The 12,142-nt window shown below is 44.9% G+C and overlaps 1 protein-coding gene across 6 annotated transcripts in view; it reads left to right on the top strand.

Annotated features, from left to right (window-relative positions):
- The first annotated feature begins 1,390 nt into the window (after positions 1–1,390).
- The window catches only part of Gpatch2l (G-patch domain containing 2 like), a 48,811-nt gene continuing 38,059 nt past the window's right edge, over positions 1,391–12,142 (top strand). For 5 of the 6 annotated variants that reach the window (XM_028771881.1, XM_028771882.1, XM_028771880.1 and 2 more), the window contains exons 1-2: positions 1,391–1,495; positions 3,479–4,150. In XM_028771881.1, the coding sequence (XP_028627714.1) occupies positions 3,489–4,150 (662 nt within the window). In that variant the 5' untranslated portion in view covers positions 1,391–1,495; positions 3,479–3,488. Of the gene's footprint in view, positions 1,496–3,068; positions 3,184–3,478; positions 4,151–12,142 lie in introns of those variants that run through there. The other variant, XM_028771879.1, reaches the window with a different exon arrangement.

Raw genomic sequence — 12,142 nt, 5'->3', positions numbered from 1 at the left:
AGAGTTTAATGCAAGGAGATCTCTGAGTTCAAGGTCATCCTGGGACAAAACAAGTCCCAGATCCAGGCGTGGTGGTGCATATCTTTATCTGGACCACACCTTCTGCTGGAGACCTCCATAAGGACATTGAGAGAAGGAAGATTCGCTCTTCTTCACTGCTTGCACTTACTTGCCAGCACATCTGTTGGAACCTACGTCTACAGAAGAGCAGCTGAAACAACCAGCCTTGTGTGGGACTGAGCAACTACTAGATTGTTTGACTTCCCATTCACAGCTGGCCATTGTTGGGGAGTTGGACTGTAGACTGTAAGTCATCATAATTGTTAGTGTTCTGTCTAAACTCCACCTTCACAGTTACCTGGCAACAGCCAGGCATGCTCCTCCCCACAGTTACCTGGCAATAGCCAGGTAGGCCTGCCCACTATAAAAGGAGCTGCCTGCCCCCTCCTCACTCTCTTGCTCCCTTGATCCCTTGCCTGCAGGTTCTCTGCCCTCTCTCCCCTCCCCCCTCCCCTTTCCCCTCTCTCCACGTGTTCATGGCCGGCCTCCACTTCTCCTCTCTTCTCTCTGCCATTCCTCCCGTTTCTCTCCCCACCCTCCGCCCTGAATAAACCCCCTCCCCTCGTGGAACCGGCTGGTCTGGTGTTATCTAAGCTGCACACTCAATTCCCTCAATATAGAAAGACATTAGAGACTGTGACTCTAGAGAACCCTGACGAACACAATGCCCTTAACAGTTTTGAGGAATACTGGTGAGGTTCTGTAGGCTAGTTCTTAACCATATGCGGTATAATTTCTTTGTTTTGTTTACTTTTTCGAGACAGGGTTTCTCTGTGTAGTCCTAATTGTCCTGGAACAAACTCTGTAGACCAGGCCGGCCAGCTTCTCCAGTATAAAGTGACTCCTCTGATACTGCATTCTTAGGAAGGAAGGGGCTATGCACAGTTCAAAATGCTTAAGAGGAAACTGGCTATGCTCCAAGAGAGCCTACGTCTTCTACAGGAAACGTATCTCTTTTCCACTTACTGAATATGGAATATCAATAACCACTCAATATGGAATTAATATCTCTTTTTATGCTTTGAGTTATAATCTAGTATGACTTGCTTTTTGCTCAAGCCACATACACTTTTACTATCATGAGTAATTTAATGCGAAGGCAGATGACCCACTTCTTAACGTCAGCACCATAAGGGAGAGGCCTTGTCTCACTCAGGCCTAAGGGTCTTCTCACTCCGTACTAGCACGAGCCCATTCTGTCCTCCAGGCACCACTTCCTAGTTTCCCGGTGGCCCCGCCCACCATGGAGCGGAAGTGGGCGCGCCGTAGGGCGGAAGTACAGGGCGGGTCCTCGTCCTTTCTTGTAGCCCGCCCCTCCCTTTCCATTTCAGCCCCACCTCTTAGGCCCAGACCGGAAATGAGGTCAGAGAGGGAAACCCAGGCTGGGAGCTACGGCCCCGAAGGCGGCGCTGGGTGCAAGCTACTGCGGCAGCCGGTGAGGGGAAGGATGGCGGCGAGGCTGGGCCAGTGCCGGGCGGGATCGGGGCCTCCGGGTTGCGGCAGGGCAACCGAGGGCACCACGGGGCTGCGACGAGTGACCGAGGGTGGCGGGGCCTGGCTGCCCTAGGCGCGTCTTCCCAGCCTGGGCTCTGAGGGTCTGGCCGCCTCCGTGGCGACAGTCCCCTCCACTCTGTCTCTTCGGTGGGCGACAGCGAGAGCTCAGGCTTGGTGTCCCTGGCCAGGGTCTCCCTAGCCCTCGAGGACGGGCTGGGCATGGTGGAGAGTCCTCCAAAACACGGCTTTTTTCATCTCTATGGTGGTGCTGTGATACCTCTCTCCCCACCCTCACAGAGGGAATGCAGTCACCAGGACGAGATTTCAGACAGTTTCTGCCCTAGACAGCTGACCCCCAGTCTAGGGGGAGAAGTTGACTCCTGTCTCCCCTACCTCCCGTCACTCTGACCCGGAGATTGGCTCGCTGCTTTGCGGTCCACCAGCGTCCAGTGACTCAGACCAGGGTCTCTAGGATGTGCTCCTTAGAGTGAGATTGGAGGTGTGGGCACACCAGGGTTCTCTGTCTGTCTCCTTTGAGACGTGGAAGAACTCTATGTCAGCTTTTGACGACACGTTGTTTAGTACACTTGTCCCACGTTAAAGTTTGTACAGTCCTGTCTGAGTTTCAAAGCTGTAATTTTTTATTAGAAACTTAGAAATGTTATTCCCACTTGTTTATCAGCTTTGGACTTAGGGACAGTTGTCTTCCAAACCGCAGCCCTGGCATTTTAAACTACTACCAATTGCTAAAGGGAAATGGTCTTTCTATATTTAAGGCTTTTGACAGTTTGAGGAAGTTTGAGTGGTGGTTTTGGAGCTAGGTGGCTCCATTGCTCTCACAAGTATGACACATAAGCCAGAAGACTTTTCCTGCTTTTGTATTTGTTGACATAGGGGCCCTGTGAGAATTAATTTTTAGAAAGCCTCTTGCAAAATGCAAATTGCATGGAGGGAAATATGGGCTGAGTTTAGCTTTAAGTTCCAACTATGGACAAGATGTATTTTGGGCTTCACATGAGCTGGGGGAGAAAGTGCTATTTTTTTTTTTTTGCATACAAAGTATAGGTGTTGTACAGATGGTATTAGACATTTTCTTTTGAAAAGCAAAAATTTGAAAATTGCCTCTACTACGCATGCCTTGAAAGGGTTGCTTCTCTTAGCCAGATATCTCAGAGATTTTACACTGTACCTCCACCATTTTAGTTTCATTTATGTCCTGGTTTTGTGTGGTTGGCACTAAAGCACATAATTGGGGTGACCAGGGTGAGGAGTCTAAAAGTCCTATACTATACTACTACTGCTACTAACACCACCACCACCAAATCAGTGTCATACTCTACAGCAGTCTGTTTCTAGTAACTTTCAGGTGGCAGTTGGCACCATGGTAGTTACCAGATACGGGCTTTCTTTTTTCCCATTCTGAGTATTTGGCTCACCACAGGTTCTGTGATGATGACCCTTGTAAAGTCTTCCTCACAGGTGTGGCTCATAGGTGCTTTCTCTCTCCCCACCAGAACCTTTGTAGCAGGTGTCCCAGACGGCAGTGTGGCCTCCATTGTGTGGATGGTGTCTGATGCGCCCTTGGCTCTCCCATAGTGATGAAGTTGTGTGGTTTGCTGTTCTTCTCTGGTGAGATGCTTTCTCATGATTAGGCTACCAAGGGATACATTTAATTGGAGAAAGGAGGAAGCTCGATTTGTTTATTCTTGCTAATGTCCCAGTTGTCATCTGGTGAGCTACTGGATAGGTTGATTTCAAGATTTAACAATGGCCGGACACCTGCTTTTGTGGTGCATGATGGTAAAAAGAGTAGTGGATGGAAGAAGTCTATTTTCTATAGCCAGGCAGGGAGCCACAATTATATGCTTTATAAAATTACTGGGAAAGCAGCAGGTCTTTTCAAGATTTCTTTTTAATTTGGCAGATGCGGCCTCATGGATGAACTGGTGCATGACTTAGCCTCAGCCTTGGAGCAGACATCTGAGCAGAACAAGCTTGGTGAGCTGTGGGAGGAGATGGCCCTGAGCCCCAGACAACAGAGGCGGCAGCTTAGGAAACGCCGAGGCCGGAAGCGCCGTTCTGACTTTACTCATCTGGCAGAGCACGCCTGCTGCTTCAGCGAGGCCTCTGAGTCAAGTCTGGATGAGGCCACCAAGGACTGTCGAGAAGTGGCTCCGCTCACCAACTTCAGTGACTCTGATGACACAGTGGTGGCCAAACGGCATCCGGCTCTCAGTGCCATCATTAGGGGTAAGCAGCATTCATGGCATGAATCTGACTCCTTTACAGAAAATGCACCTTGTCGACCACTCAGGCGCCGGCGGAAGGTGAAGAGAGTGACGTCGGAGGTGGCTGCCAGTCTTCAGCAGAAGCTGAAAGTGTCAGACTGGAGCTATGAGAGAGGATGCAGGTTCAAGTCTGCCAAGAAGCAGCGTTTATCCCGCTGGAAGGAGAATACCCCCTGGACCTCATCTGGCCACGGGCTGTGTGAATCAGCAGAAAATCGGACTTTCCTAAGCAAAACAGGAAGGAAAGAGAGGATGGAGTGTGAAGCAGAGGAACAGAAACACGGCTCTGATGAGAACATGTCGGAATGGTGAGCTCTCCCTTCCTAAAGCGAGGGTTTCCGTGGCTCATGTACCCAAAGTGCGAATCTGCAGCCTCTGAATAGTTCCAGTCTTTTAAACTAGCCCTGCTAGAATTGCCTTTGCAGCCCTCTTTCAGTCAGCTGGTAGTTGATCTCTGCTTTGCAAAGTGTCCTGCATCAATCTCTGTTTTGCTATGTCAAGAAGGCTGTGTGTAACAGAAGTAATTTGATCCTAAAAATAATTTCAGACGTGTACCTAGAAATGCATAACCAAGAATTTGTTTTTAAAAATGATCTTTTGTTCTTTATACCATTCAATTCATACAAAGATACTGTTATTTAGAACCAAGGGATCATCAAGGGCTGGCATTGACAATTGTGGCAGAGAAGCCATGCAGGTGCCAGGTCTAGGCAGTTTATAAATGAATGCAGGCTGTTTGGTCTTTAAGAATCGTGGCTTTATATACTTTGGAGCTATAATTCTGTTCTCTGTTAGTTATGCTTTGACTATATTGAGTGCATTTCCTTCTTATGTGTGTGTGTGTAAGTGTGCACAGGTGCGTGTGGAGGCCCAAGGTGGATTGGTGCGTGTCTTCCTCTATCACTTGTCACCTTATTTTGGGGAATAGGCTGCCACTGAACCCAGAAGTCAACAATTGGCTTGACTAGGTGGTCAGTGAGTTCTGGGAATCCACCTGTCTCAGCTCTCACAGTAAGATTACAGAGGTGCACTGCTGTGCCTGGATGTCAGGCACATCCTGTGTGTGGATCTCAGGCCCTCATGGTTGCTCAGAAGCACCTTACCCACTGAGCCAGCGCCTCAACTTGAATAGTCAACCTCCCCCCCCACACACTTATTTGTGTGTGTGTGTGTGTGATCAAACTTGGATCATTAGGCTTGGCAACAGGTACCTTCACCTATTCTCCAAGCCATCTTACCAGTCCTTGAGTGTCTATGGCAGACGTTTAAGTTGTATGCATATAGAGTAGGGATTGAAAGTGACAACGAGTCCCTTTAACCTTGTATCACATGGGATCAAGTACTCTGAGGGTTGCATGTTGAAAATGCCAGTGTAATTTTGGTAACTCACGTCTCTCCATGTCAGATCTGAAAACATGGATCTTTGGTAGCTTGATACTTTAATATGTGACTTCTCAGTGATGATGCCTTTCATGGCGGGGACAGTGTGTTGTGGCACACTGTAGGATGCCCAGCAGCTCTGCCATGTTGCTACACCCCTTCCTTGTATCCACTGCCAGAGGCAGCCTTTAGGTGGGTTGAGGACTGCCAGTTTGTTAAGTACTCTGGTAGGTACTGAACTGTATGTCTGCTGGGTATTCGTATTTAATGCTTACAGTTCTATGTATGGTAGAACCTCATTATTTGTATTTTTAGAAGAGGAAACTAGATTTAGAGTTTGGTTAATTTGGGAGGGTCACCTCATGTACAAACTGAGAGGCAAACCTGACTTCCAGGCTCATATTTCACCAGGTTTTGCTGCTTGTTATGTTTTGCAGCCGTAGAGCAAGTAACCTTTCTTAGGACCTTATTCTTTTAAGGTTTGCACCCCAAAGACAGAAAGCTTAGGTATGCTGAGGCGAGGCTTTTGTAGGTCTGTGTGCTTCCTCTTTTTCTGAATGTTTTTTAATTTAACTTTAAAAGTTTTTTTTTTACTAACTGTATATTTTGCCAGCATTTTCAGCTGTGTTACAGTTTGACTCTTACAGTTTTCTTCTAAGCTCGATTCTTTCTAAGGCCTATTTACCCAATTTATATGTAGTTTGTAGATTATTTAGGCACTCTTCTTCCATAATCATTACTATTTTTATCCAAACAAGGATTGTTTAACTAACTTGTAGCTCTTTTTTTTATAGTTTTTTAAAAAAATTTTTATTATTTTTTTATTTATATGAGTACACTATAGCTATCTTCAGACACACCAGAAGAGGGCATCAGATCTTATCACAGATGGTTGTGAGCCACCATGTGGCTGCAGGGAATTGAACTCAGGACCTTTGGAAGAGCACTCAGTGCCCTTAACCGCTGAGCCATCTCTCCAGCCCGTAGCTCTTTATAATAAACCTTCTGTTGAGACATTCAGGATGACTTCAAGATTAAGCATATGCATCTTAGATTCCTATAGTTGAGAATGGGAATTAAAATAGGCCTTTGGAATGTTACTTCTGTCTTTTTCTTTCCTAGAGTTTCTTGTTAAACTGAAGTTATTGTGTGTGTGTGTGTGTGTGTGTGTGTGTGTGTGTGTGTGTGTGTGTGGTCCAGCTGTGGTGCTGTCCCTTCCCACCTAGACTGTCAGGCTCTGAGTTCTTGCCTGGAGACACTGAAGTTGAGAAGAGTTCTTGTGAAATTCTTGTTTTCACATTGAGGAGACCTGGTTCTCCCTCGTGGGCTCCCTTCCTGGCCAGGACTTCAGAGCTTTACAGCGATAGGGATGGCAAAGTCCTCGTCACTGTGAAGAAACAATGGGTGAAGTGCTAGTGTGACATTGGTCCAGTGTGCACCATGGCTGGGAAGGACGTTCTAAAAAGATACCCTCATGCGGAGGCTGGATGAAGGGATGAAGGGCTCAGCAATTCAGAGCACTGTTTCCAAAAAGACAAGATCAGTTCTCAATACCTACTTTGGGTGGCTTACACCTATAATCCAATACTCTCTTCTGGGGACACAGGTGCACGGACACACACACACACACACACACAACCTGCCTTAAAGATCGACCCTTGTGCTCTCAGTGTCCACTGTTAAGATTGTTAAAACAATGGACCCTAAAGAATTAAAATTTCCCAGGAGTCCCATGCTGGGGCAGGGAGAGGCAGACATGCTAGTGCCAAGCAGAGGAGGCGCTGTTTCATTATTTGGACTAGGGCCTTTAACTCAGGATGGCCTTCAACTTGCAATCCTTCTGCCTCAGCTTTCTAAATGCTGGACTTAACAGACGTGTGGCCTGGCTTTTGTTTTGCTTTGGTGTTGGGGACTGAACTCAGAGCTGGGCAGGTAGTCTGACACTGAGCCTCATGCCCAGCCCCACTCCCAGTCCTTAAGCATATTGTATAAACAGGGCTAACATTAAACTGCAAGTAGAAAATAGTTATGATTTGTATATTACAAATATAAAAATATTTGGTGAGTTGGTTATGTCACAATGTTCGTACTTCCTATTTGAAAAGAAGCACGTTCAAGAATCCCTGGGTGGTTATCCTTTACTCTTGCTGCTTGGTGGTGCCATGGTTCAGTCACATAGAGGTCAAAGTGCTGGATTTTACTTTCCTTCATGTTGAGGGCTCTCACCAGCAGCCTTGTAAGATTACTAATCTTGATCTACCTTGTAAAATTACTGACATGAGAAGTTGATCATTAATCTTAGCCTAGTCTATGGCTAGTGTTTTAAGAAACTATGTGTTAGATGTTTTGGATTTGGAGATGTATATCTTAATTTGGTTTTATTTCTAGTTTACTTAAACTCACTTATTACTAACAACTGTAAATTGCCAACAGCTTTACGCCTTGTCTCTATTTCTGCTTGTTTTTCTCTCTGTTCTTCATTCAGTTGTGTTCTAGTCAGGAATAATGAGGATTTAGAAATGGGTACAACATAGTAGCTTTATTTATGCTACATAAAGATCAAGTTATTACTGAAACGCTCTTCTGTGTATGTATGGGAGCAAATGCGCTGAGATTTAACAAATCCTGTAAAGTTAGGCCCTGGCCCACTTCATTCAGATTGTCTGAGATTCGCTTCTTCGTCAGGTGATGAACTTAGCCGATGGCTCTGCTCTTGAGGAGCACTGTGTTTGTTCCTCTTGAGTAGAGTTTAGTTCTGTTATGAGAAAATTGGTCCAGTGGTGGCCCAAAGTCACATCAGGAGTCTTCCTCAGGTGATGTATTAGAGGCCAGTCTTACAGGAAAGAAAATATTCCCTTGTCCTGGAAGGCAAGTGACAGAGATGGAGTGCTAGTCCTGTCCCCTCCTTCCCCACTCCAAGCTGACCTTCTGCACCCCTTGGTGCCTCTTGTTTTCTTATTTTTATAGAAAATCAATATCCCTTCTGACACAAACAGTAGCTCAGAAGCAAGAATAAATGGGAGAAAGCTGAGATCTCTGTCCATCACCTCTCACTTTAACTGCCCCAAACTCTTTAATTACCAGTGTGCTTTGCTCCAGGTGTTTGTGACAGTGAAATTGCTAAATGAGGACCATTTTAACCAAAGATTGGGTGATCAATAACACTCTATAGCAGTAGCTTGTTGGATCAATAGCCTTCATTATTTCATGGTTAAGGTAAGTAGTCTCCTTTGCAAGTGGAGGTCATTAATCAGGGGTTACTGGGGCAGTGGAAAGAATATCTGTAGTGGTGGAACGTTCTGCTTGTCTGTAAACAGAGGTGCCGACCGAGAGCATGCTTACCTTTTCTGCAGTTGGCAACATTCCCTGAAAGGTATTAGAAGGCTAGCGGAGACTGCTTATACAGGCTTAGTCTGGTTCTGCTGGTGAATCCTTAGAAAGAGCTGGAAAACACCTCTGGAGGCACATGTAAGATGACTGTATTTGAAGGTCTATCCCTTAGGTCTCCCTCCCAGAGAGAACTTTGTCTGTCTGCTACTGTGAGTTCATATCTTAAAAGGCATCTAAGAAACTGTTTCCACTACCTACTAGAATACTTAGAAAAAAATTGAACATTTGGGTCAACAAGATGCCTCAGTGGGTGAAGCTGCTTTCCATCAAGCCTGAGGATGATGTGGTTCAGTCTGTAGGACCCACGAGGTAGAAGGAGAAAGCCAGTCCCTACAGACTCTCCTCTCACTATACACATGCACAGTCAGTCAATCAAACAAATGTAATAAAAGCTTAAAGCATCAGAACCATTTGTGTACTAACATCATCAGAACTGGAGAGCTGGCCTGTCATCGAGGTTTCCTCTGCTTTAGGCTGGTGTACTGCAGATGTAATATGTCAGTCTGCCCAGTGGCTATTCTCCCCAGGTAGTCCTGGCTTCAGAAATGCAAACATGACTTGAACTTTCCAGGTAGCATGTTGCTCCTTCCTTCACTTTCAATCTACAACTGAATTTTCTGTTTGGAGTATACTTGGATGGGGAAGTCTGGTTCTCTCTGTGTGTTTTATATTGTGTATAGGAGGCAGCCACAGGTATTGAGTCCTGGGAAGTTGAGCCTCTAAGCAGACAGTTTAGTATTGCATGGCCAGGAAAGGAAAAAAAAAATCCCACTTTGTGGTGCATTCTAGAGACTGTAGTGTTGCATATACCTCCGTTTGTTACAAATGTCTAGGGTGGGGTGGGGGAGAGTCACCCAGAGAGAGTAGGGAGATGATCCAGGGTCGGTTGGTCCAGTAGCCCTGGGGGTTTTCAAAGCCTCCTCCTCACCTCATGCCCATTGGTTAGGTGTGGGTCTGGTGAAGGGGAATGGGTCTGAGGACCCATTCTAAGTATCTGTGGACAGATAGGAACCAGTGGCCTTTGGAGAACTGGAAATAATTCTAAGACTTGACAAATAGGATTGAATGAAATAAAAAAGCTGCTACACAGCAAAGGAAATAATTAGCAGAATAAAGAGAGCCTCTAGGATGGGAGGAAATCTGCTAGCTACTCATCTGATTAATATCCAGAGTCCACAGAGAACTCAGGAAGTTAAGCACCAAAATAAATAATCCATCAGGAAATGGGCATAGTATGTGAGCAGAGAGTTCTCAAAAGAAGTACAAGATCCCAATAAATAAGTGAAAAAATGTTCGTTATCCTTAGCTGTCAGGCAAAGCAAATCAGAGCTATATTGGCATTCATTCAGTTTTACCCCAGTCAAAATGGCTGTCAGCAAGAAGTCAGACAATAGCAGATGCCGGCAAGAATGGGGTTTGAAGGCACTTACACAGTGTTGGCGTGTAAGTCAGTGTAAGTCAGTGCAGCCACGATGGAGATTAGGGGGAGACTCCAAAGACAACTACTGACTCAGCTGTGCCATTCCTGGTTGGATACCTGAAGGAATTCCTGCCAGGATGGAAGAGATGCTTGCATGCCCGTGTTTGTTGTGATACTGTTTACAGTAGTCCCGTTATAGACTCAGCCTAGCTAATAAAGAAAATACTGTAGACACAAATGATGGAATATTATGTAGCTATTAAGAATAATAATAAAATCATATCATTTTCAGGAAAATGACTGGTACTGGAGATGATGCTAAATGAAGTTAGTCAGGCTCAGAAAGATAAATATCGTGTTTTCTCTCATATATAGAATCTAGACATTAAAACAAAAAAGTCCACAAATCAGTGGGGCAGCCATTTGAGAAAAGGAAAAGGCAGGGCCAGCATGGTAGGGGAAAGTCTCGGGAGGGTGGGTAGGAGTTAGGTATGTGGTGTGCAGGTGTCCTCACTGTAATGAAATGGGAGATTTTTGCACAGTGATACATGACTAAAACCACACTAGAACATGAAGTCAGAGGAACTGGATTTAATTGTGCTCAGTTTCACTTATTGTAAAAGAGAGATATTACAAATAATTTGGGACACATTCACTAAAAGAACAAAGTAGCTTTTGGACACATAGAGTAAGGGAAGGGGGAACATTCTTCTCAAGTTCAGAGGAAGAGCAAAGTAGGAAACAAAAAGAACATTCTGACTAGCACACAGAGTTTGAAAGCAACTATTCAGACAACCAGTATTCACAGGAAAACTCTAAGGAAATTTAAACTGTAATTATAATTACAAAACCAAGGACAGAAAATTGAGTTGATGACATGGAAAATGTCAGAGTCTTCCTAGAACACAGATGGAAGAGATGTTGGTGAGAAAGGACACCAGGTGTAGGGGACAAGGGACTAGAGGCGTAGTCTGTGAGCGTAGTCTGTGAGCGTAGTCTGTGAGGCGTAGTCTGTGAGCATTCTGCCAAAGACGTGAAGGTGTGGGGAAAGAAGTTAGGAGATACAACTGTTGGGAAAAAAAATCAATTTTAAAAAAATTAAAGAAGAAATTAAACCTAACGTTTAAAAGGGAGAAGTAATGAAAGCAGTCTTTTCCCCATACATGTTCTGGCATGTTTTTAAGTTACTGCATTGGCAGTCTTGGGGAACAGGTATGAAGGCAGATTCTAAAAGAAAGAAAAATACCATGCATGGCCTTTATCCTCTGTGATAAATGTGAGGGGCTGTGTTTGCTGACATTATTTTGAGAAGAAAAGCTTCTCATGAGAGACATCTCATTCCGAATTTTACATATAGAAAAGATAAATTTTATGTGGAAAGGCAGCAAAAAGTCTCAGATATGGGGGCTGGAGAGATGACTCAGTGGTTAAGAGCACTGGCTGCTCTTCCAGAGACCCCAAATTTGATTCCTAGCACTCACATGGTGGTTCACAACCATCTGTAACTTCAGTTCCAAGGGCATCTGACACCTGCTACTGGCCTCTGCAGGCACCAGGCACACAGAGTACACAGACTACGTACAAGCAAAACACCCATACACATAAAAAAGGTTTTAAAAAATTCTGAGAAATGTAGACCTCTTAAAAATGAACCCTTACCCACCTAAAGGTGAATTGCTACTATTACTACACATAGGCAGATACACATTAACAAGATGGGTGGGCTTCTGAGCTCAGTGCCAGCCTAGATTAGCCAGCAGATTAGCAATTGTCTAGTCCCTTTCTGTTCACAATCATGTGACCTTGAGAGGCTGCTGTCTGCATCAACTCACCACCATTTTAACTCACAGGACTAGTCTGGAATAGGAGGCAGAGCTGTCTCTGAGTGACCTGAGTGCCTTGGTGGGGATCAGGTTCATGATGACGTGCAGTGCTTAGAAGCATGGCAGAGGCAGATGGGAACAGCAAGGGTGGCTAGGCAACACCACATACAGGGGTGACAGGGTGACGTTTTTCTTCCTTTTTCCTCCTAGATTCTAAAATATTTTTAAAGTTTTTGTTAAATGCATTTTTTACTTATTTTGAATAATTAACCTAAAAAGCTTTAGTT

Source organism: Grammomys surdaster, unplaced genomic scaffold (assembly GCF_004785775.1).
Source record: "Grammomys surdaster isolate TR1022 unplaced genomic scaffold, NIH_TR_1.0 210, whole genome shotgun sequence".
In the NCBI taxonomy this organism is placed as follows: Eukaryota; Metazoa; Chordata; class Mammalia; order Rodentia; family Muridae; genus Grammomys; species Grammomys surdaster.
This window is presented reverse-complemented; position numbering and strand designations above follow the sequence as displayed.